The sequence below is a fragment of the Papaver somniferum genome, chromosome 7, assembly GCF_003573695.1.
Source record: "Papaver somniferum cultivar HN1 chromosome 7, ASM357369v1, whole genome shotgun sequence".
Lineage (NCBI taxonomy): Eukaryota > Viridiplantae > Streptophyta > Magnoliopsida > Ranunculales > Papaveraceae > Papaver > Papaver somniferum.
Genome location: NC_039364.1, coordinates 70342625 through 70350129, shown reverse-complemented (window position 1 = coordinate 70350129; position 7505 = coordinate 70342625). Strand labels below are relative to the sequence as shown.

Below are 7505 nucleotides of genomic sequence, written 5' to 3'. Positions count from 1 at the left end.
TACCGGACATCACTCCTTTAGGGGAATGAACGAATCGCAACGGGTTCTCTTATTAGCGATCTTTAATCATGTTAAACATGCGGGCGTGTAATTCAACTTAAACAACCAGTCCCTTTTGCAACCAAATGACTTAGGAGTTGATGTAATATTCCCGTAATCAAACAAAACAACAACTAATCTTATATTTAATCTAACGGTAAAAAAAAAGCAAATCTGATGGAATTTTAATAATGTGGGACCCAATTTAGAATTAGGTACCCTGCGTAGTATTGAATCGGAAATTAAATATATAAGGTATATAAAAGAGAGAGTATTGATGGGAAAATTCCATTTTGGTGATATATATTCGGTTTACATAGTTTGCTTGTTCTCGAGTTCTCTTTGTTGGTTGTTTTTGTTTTAGGAAGAGTGAGCGTTTTTCTATTTAGTCCTAAATAAAGGAAAGGCATAATTTTAGGTTTTTAGCTCTGGATTCGGCCATTCTTCGTTCGAGCCGAGGAAGGTTATGCCGGAAGGCGTAAAGGTAAACCCTAATTCTAGACTTTTTTTTTTTTTTTTTATATTTCTACATCTATATATGTAGATCTGAAAAACCTGATTAGATTAGATTAGATTTGATATAGGAATCATCGGATTTGATTGATTTTGGACGAGTTGCTATTTGATTTTTTATTTTGAAATTGAGATGAAATTTTCACTTATATTGGGATTCAGACTGGGTTTTGATTTGTATTTTATCTTCCTATGTGAATCTACTCGATCTATCATTGATATTTAAGGTAATTGAAGGTTTTGATTCGGATTTATGTTTTTATGATAGTTTGGGCCCGATTTTGGGTATTTGGGTTGAATTAATTTCATGTTCCAATGAATTTTAGATCTGAATTCTAAGTGATGATTGTTTCAGTTTGGTTGATTTTGTTGTTTTTATAGATAATTTTGGGGATTATTTTGGTTTTATTGGAGTATATTTTTCTATATGAATAATTGATATTGTATTTTGGTATTGATGACTATCATATGGAATTCTGCTTTTTACATGTCTCATTAGCTGGGAGCTGGTTGGGTTCTAGTGAAGTTTTCTGGGTTTTCCACACTCATTGATGAACAACACCCTTGAATAGGGGACTTCTTCATAACCATAGCGTGTCTGTTTCAGTGCTTCTAACCCACTGATTAGTTGATTCAAATAGTTGAAGTTGATATTGTTTGAGCTCTGTTTAAAGAATAATATGCCAATTTTATCTGTTGCTAGGTTGCGCCACTCTGTAATTCGAAAGGCTTAATCATTCCTCTTGAGATATGGAGCAAGTGCATCTTTGGTCAAATTGCCACCAGTTTCGAGTTTTGCTTATCCAGGAGGTTCTTGACTGGCGGTTTTTCGTTCTTGGAGATTTCCTTCGTTTTTCCTTTGTTAACTGCACTTAGTTGCCACATGCTTGCGAATGATCACCATAGCAGGCCTGATGCAAATACTTTCTGATTATGGTGTTCCACCCGTACTGCAATTATATGAGTAAGTTTTTTGTTTACTTGCTTATGTGAAGCAGAGTCATTTAAGATAGTTTTTTTTTTCCTGACATCCTCTCCATTGATAGTGCATTACAACACAATTTTCGCTCGAGATATTCGGGGGAACATCTTGTGGGGTACAGTAACTGTTATGGAACTTCCCAAAATACCTACTGCTAGTGTCGTTATTGTATTATAAGATGCTTACCTTGTTTAATTTTCAATTTGCAGGGCCAAAATCCGCAAGTGAAGTGAAAGTTTTTGCTTAGTTATCTGTAGATACATCTGTTACTTCGTATATGCAGACCTAGTGTTTCTTAGTCATTACTTCGTCAGAGCTCAGATTACGCTAGCATGGAAACCCATTGCTGAATTCTAAATCCCTTTCTCCAAATTCATTAGAGTATAGGTTTTGAACTCTAGTACCTCACAATGAAGGTCATCTCAGTGGGTATGTCAATTCCGCTTGAACCAGTTGTCAAAATTTCCGCAAGATGCTCCATGATTTCCTACCTCATCTAGCATCATATGTTAGTTACAGAATTAAGTCTGTGCTTCTAGAGCTTTATGTGGACAAGACTTTCAAGTGCACCCCTCAGAAGGTTACTGCTTTTGTAGTGTTGCACAGCTGCTTGCTCAATTAATGGTGGATTTGGCAATAGAGGTTTACATATATTTTATAGCGTACTTAGTAGTATTTCCTTAGCTTGTATACGTGGGATGTCACTTGTTTAAACACAAGTTCTGCATTTTTTTTTTCTCAATTCAAATAAGTAAGTGTCAAAGTTTTGGAACCGGTTGTGTGATATTCGCCAAGAAAAATGGATAGGTGAGCTAAGTTCCTTATACTTGTTTATGTTACTGGTTTGAGCATTTTATGGGGTTTAATGTTTTCTCCTGATCTTTATAGATATAAGATTATCAAGGAAGTTGGTGATGGAACATTTGGAAGCGTTTATCGTGCTTTAAATAAGCAGACTGGGGAAGTTGTACGTCTATTTGATACTTGTTTTTTCTTCTTCTTCTGGTTGGGTTCATTTGATGTTTCATGACTGGAGTCACAATGCTAGAATTGGTCTTGATTGTGTCTTCTCACGTTGATGTATTTCGCTGAAGGTTGCAATAAAGAAGATGAAGAGGAAGTATTATTCTTGGGAAGAGTGCATTAACCTGCGGGAAGTCAAGGTAGTGTCGGCTTTCTATATTCTAGTTCTTCTCTAATCTGAGGATCTGCACTTACTAATTGTTTTTGCAGTCATTACGAAAGATGAACCACCCCAATATTGTGAAGCTCAAGGAAGTCATAAGAGAAAATGACATCCTGTATTTCGTGTTCGAGTACATGGTATGCTTTTTCAAAAATATCTATGTGTGTTTTGTGTCCTTAAGTCATGTGTGGGCATCTATTAACTGTCCGGCGTACTGCGTTTATTTCAGGAATGCAACTTGTACCAACTAATTAAGGATAAGGTGAAGCTCTTCCCAGAAGCTGAAGTACGCAACTGGTGTTTTCAAGTATTTCAAGCTCTTGCGTATATGCACCAGCGTGGATACTTTCATCGCGACCTTAAGCCTGGTAATGAGGTTTATCTTTTGTTTTGTGGTTGTGAAACCACATTATATGAAATAGTAACTGTTTCATATGCAATCTGAACTTCTGTCTTGAGCTTTGCATAAGTTTTCTGCAAAATTGTATATTTCTCTTATAGGTCTTGCTCATGTAATTGGCTGTGCTTGTCCCTTTTTCTAAATGAATGTTTCTAATTTTATTGTACACTTGAATTTTGCAGAGAATTTGTTGGTTACAAAAGACCTGATTAAAGTTGCAGATTTTGGTCTTGCTCGAGAAGTTTGCTCCCAGCCGCCTTACACAGAATATGTCTCCACTCGCTGGTTAGTTCTATTTGGTTGTCACGCTAATGTTAGGCTCCTGTGTCTTCAAATGCATCTTGTCATCCTAACAAATATGCATCTGGCAGGTATCGAGCTCCTGAAGTTCTGCTCCAGTCACCATCTTACAATTCCGCAGTTGGTGCGTATGATAGTACTGTACCATGTTATCATATAATGCGTGATCCTGTTTGATTATAATTTAATAGATCAAATGTTCCTTCTCCAGATATGTGGGCTATGGGTGGTATCATGGCTGAATTGCTTTCACTCCGCCCTCTTTTTCCTGGTTCCAGGTGTGCATTCACATGAACTGTTCAAAGTTGAATTCCTTTTTCTTAAAGATTTGTGAGCATGCTTCTTGTAATTATGACTTGTGTGAATGGAACAGATATCTATTGTTGTTCTAAATTGAAACTAGGTTACGAAATGTGAATCTCAACAGCTGTTGCTTTTCTTTTGTTATGCAGTGAAGCGGATGAGATATACAAAATATGTAGTGTGATTGGCAGTCCAACTCAGAAATCATGGGCTGAGGGTCTTCAGCTTGCAAACTCAATCAACTATCAATTTCCTCAGGTAAGAGTCCTTGTGCATGTCTAAAATAGTAAAATGTGAAGCTTGCTTGTGTTTTGTCTACCTATTCACTCAGTTGGATAACTGCTGCTTCACTCTTCTTTTTTACTTCCTATGCATCTTTTTTTTTTTTTTGGGACTAATCAATAAATTTGAATGCTCTGCAGTTACCAGGTGTCCACCTTTCTGTGCTTATTCCATCTGCTAGTGACGATGCTACAAATCTCATTAGTGTAAGTTTTCATTTTGGTATAAGTTGTCTTTGCAAATTGCGGAACGAAAAAAACTGTGAACACTTTATCCTTTCTTCAAATATGTGCAGTCGCTATGTTCTTGGGACCCAAACAAGAGGCCAACAGCTGCTGAGGCACTACAGCATCCGTTCTTTCAGGTAATTTTCTAGTTAATGTTTTTTTATTGACAACAATGTAAGCAACAGATTCTTCTTTTTTCGTATATTTAGTGAATGTGGTAACTTACACGTGTTTCCTTCAATTTTTCAGTCCTGCTATTATGTTCCTCCATCTCTACGGGCAAGAACTGCAATTACTAGAACACCTCCATCTGGTTTGTTCTTTTATCTTTGGCGGCTGGTAAAATCTCAAATTATGTGGTGAAGATACTGTGTTATTTTGACTTCTAATTAAGAGAGGCGAATTTGTGCAGTTGGAACTAAGACAACACTGGAGCAGAGGAGCACTAGACGATACTCTGGAACTTTCTCTGATACAAAACCTTTGCGCAACTTCTCGTCTGCGAAGGCAAACACTACATTGAGTCCAGGTGATTTTTTTGAAATTCCGCATATGAACATCTGTTTTGAGCCAACTTGTACATGGAAGTTCTTTCTTTTTTTTTTTGTCAATATTCTAATTCGGTGGGATGTATGCCATCTCAGGGGTCGTACCAAAAAGGCTGGAAATGGATCAACAAGCTACGAATAAATTAGACAAATCTGTGAAGGTTGTTGCTAAACAACAACAACCAAAATATCGACCGCCAGCAAGGAACAGCCCAAGTAAGTCTTTTAAATGTCTCTTAGTTGCACTTGATTTGATAGGTACTAATTGGGAGAGATCAAATGTCATGCAATTATGCAAAATAGGGAGTAGTTTTTGAGGTGCGGGTAAGTTAGACCTAGGGAGTAGTTTTTGAGGTGCAGGTAAGTTAGACCCATGTCTTTCATGTCCCAATCAATTGAGCACTGGATCTATATAGAACATGTAAAGTGCCCAAATGTTCTCAGGTTCAGATGCCGCCCCAGTAGCTTGTACCACATTCTGATGTTTAGTGATTTTTTTATTTGCATCTTTTTTCAAACTGAGATGCTATTTAGTTAAAAGGAAAAAAAAATCTGTTGTGTGCAGCTTCGCTCTATACTGGAGGCAGGGCTCTTCGAGGGGTATCGGATGCGACAGAAAAGTTGGCACAGCTGACAGTAAGCACTGGGAAAGTTGTTGCTCCTCCCTCCAAGCAGCAAGCATCGGCACCACCACCACGTATGAAGGCTGGAGGTTGGCATGGCCACACCACTGATGGGTTCCTTGGACGACCTACTCACGAGATTCCCTCAGCCAGAAATCATTCGAGGAGGGTTGCAGGATGAAGGAATATAAAGCCCTTATTAGAGATGCAGGAGAGAATATGCCCTGGTTATTATTACCTGCTTAAGAGTGTAAACATGGGTAGTCAATAAAACAATGCTCTCTTTTGGTTGTCTTGAAGGTTCAGGTTTTGTGGTTGGAGTTTAGCTGTCGTAAACCAAGAAAACTGTGATGTTTATTCTCCTGTTGCAACATATATTTTAAGTGTTTATCAGTGCATCTTACTACGATGTTTGGTTCTTATGATTCCGTGAGTTTGTTTTAATTGCCGCTAGCCCAATGCTCAGAAGGAGAAGCAACTTAAACCCGCTCTTATTTACCAATATGAGCATGCTATGTTAATACCGGAACATTTGTGATTGATTACTCTTGCTTAGTCAGTTACCTTCTCTATTGTGATCTTTTTTGAATGCTGGGTCTAGCAGCACTGAGACTGCTAGATTACACATCAGTAAACCTTGGGTTTAACCCCAGTTAGCACGAGATTGTTGTTTTGTTACCCTGTAAGCACGAGATCAAATTACTATTATCATTTGATTGTTGTTTTGTCACCCTGTAGGCATTGAATGTGATACCGGTTAATGATACACCGTAGTCTACATGACCCAACATCATGAAGTCGTCTTAGTCCTTCGGAAACTCCAATTAGTAGGTGCGATTAAGCATAGTAGTGATGTAATAATTTTTTTTTGATCACAAAGTGATGTAATAATTATCTCTAAGAGCATCTCCAAGAGAGGGTGAATTCTTTTTTTTTAGTGACACATGATTTTATACCTCCGTTTGGTATAAATCCATCTCAAATAGTAGGATCCTACAAATTAGGAGGGACCAATTACTAAATATGAAGGTGCTAAAGATAGTGTTATTTATACTTCCGGCTCAACCTCCATGTCATATTTTTCACTATTTTTTAAATTTTTTTCTACTGTTGGATATGATTTCTTTTAAATATGAGTTCATATATTTACTCTATGTGTAGATTCCATAAATAAAAGGACTAAATCGAAAAGCCACCTAGAATATTTTGCACCTTTCGGTGAAGATGCTCTAAGCATTTGTCATCTCAAAGAGAAATCCAAGCACGGTGTACTTCAAGCAAGGAAGTAAATTTGTTCTCACAAACTCCAAGGTAGCTTGGGCTTTAAAAATCTCAACCATGTCAACCTTTTTATCCTCTCCAAAGCCGAGATCCATTGCCCTGGCTCAAGTCATGTGGGTAGGGGTGAACAAAATGTCCGGAACCGCGGATTTCACCCGTATCCGTCCACAAAATTACGGATAAAATCCAATCTGCAAGATCAATGGGTCAGACACAGATGAGATTCTCAAATCCGCACTTTCGGCGGTTTGGTTGCGGTTGGAGTTCGAAATCCGCGGATTCACCCAATCCGCAAGAGAAATGTTGTCTCATCTTCTGGGGAGACTGGTGTGACCACTGTCAATATAGAAGCTTATCTAACTCTTTTTCTCCTAACTACCCGCATGGTTGTAACCTTCATTTTTGTTACATCAGTCCTCAACCCACATATAGCAAAAAACAAGGGCAATAACAAACCAGACACAAAATCAGAAATCCTCCAAATTTTCTATCAGTACAGTACGTAGTTGCCAACAAATGCACCAAAAATTGAGTGAGTTCCGGTTGAATCCGTTATAAACATACATATCCTAGCTCCCGTTAGTATCAGACAAATACAGAAATCATTAAAATTTTCTCCTTCGGGTGTTCTTCTTATAATCCATCCAATCACTAGCCTGATTACGAAGATACAAAAACCCACAAAGGCAACACGAGAGCACAACGAATATAAGAAGCCCAACAACTGGCATGATCGTTGTGATCACTTTCTGCAAGAGCTATAGCCACAGCTAATAATATCCAAGCACACAATATCATAAACTATGGCAGATGACATAGCT

The 7505-nt window shown here is 37.8% G+C and overlaps 1 protein-coding gene across 1 annotated transcript; it reads left to right on the top strand.

Annotated features, from left to right (window-relative positions):
• Nucleotides 1-321: 321 nt before the first annotated feature.
• LOC113297574 (cyclin-dependent kinase F-4-like) lies at nucleotides 322-5828 on the top strand. Its single transcript, XM_026546087.1, has 17 exons — nucleotides 322-523; nucleotides 1256-1516; nucleotides 1744-2341; nucleotides 2423-2501; nucleotides 2629-2697; nucleotides 2768-2857; nucleotides 2950-3088; nucleotides 3303-3405; nucleotides 3492-3544; nucleotides 3632-3698; nucleotides 3873-3981; nucleotides 4146-4211; nucleotides 4301-4369; nucleotides 4482-4545; nucleotides 4645-4761; nucleotides 4877-4996; nucleotides 5346-5828. The coding sequence occupies exons 3-17, from the start codon at nucleotides 2334-2336 to the stop codon at nucleotides 5582-5584; spliced, it is 1392 nt and encodes a 463-aa protein (XP_026401872.1). The 5' UTR covers nucleotides 322-523; nucleotides 1256-1516; nucleotides 1744-2333; the 3' UTR covers nucleotides 5585-5828.
• The last annotated feature ends 1677 nt before the right edge of the window (nucleotides 5829-7505 follow it).

What these genes read in the sequence shown, in the direction of transcription:
- LOC113297574 (XM_026546087.1), top strand. An exon ending in TACTAGAACACCTCCATCTG is followed by an intron (nt 4,546 to 4,644) that starts GTTTGTTCTTTT and finishes GAATTTGTGCAG; the next exon opens with TTGGAACTAAGACAACACTG. An exon ending in AAACACTACATTGAGTCCAG is followed by an intron (nt 4,762 to 4,876) that starts GTGATTTTTTTG and finishes ATGCCATCTCAG; the next exon opens with GGGTCGTACCAAAAAGGCTG.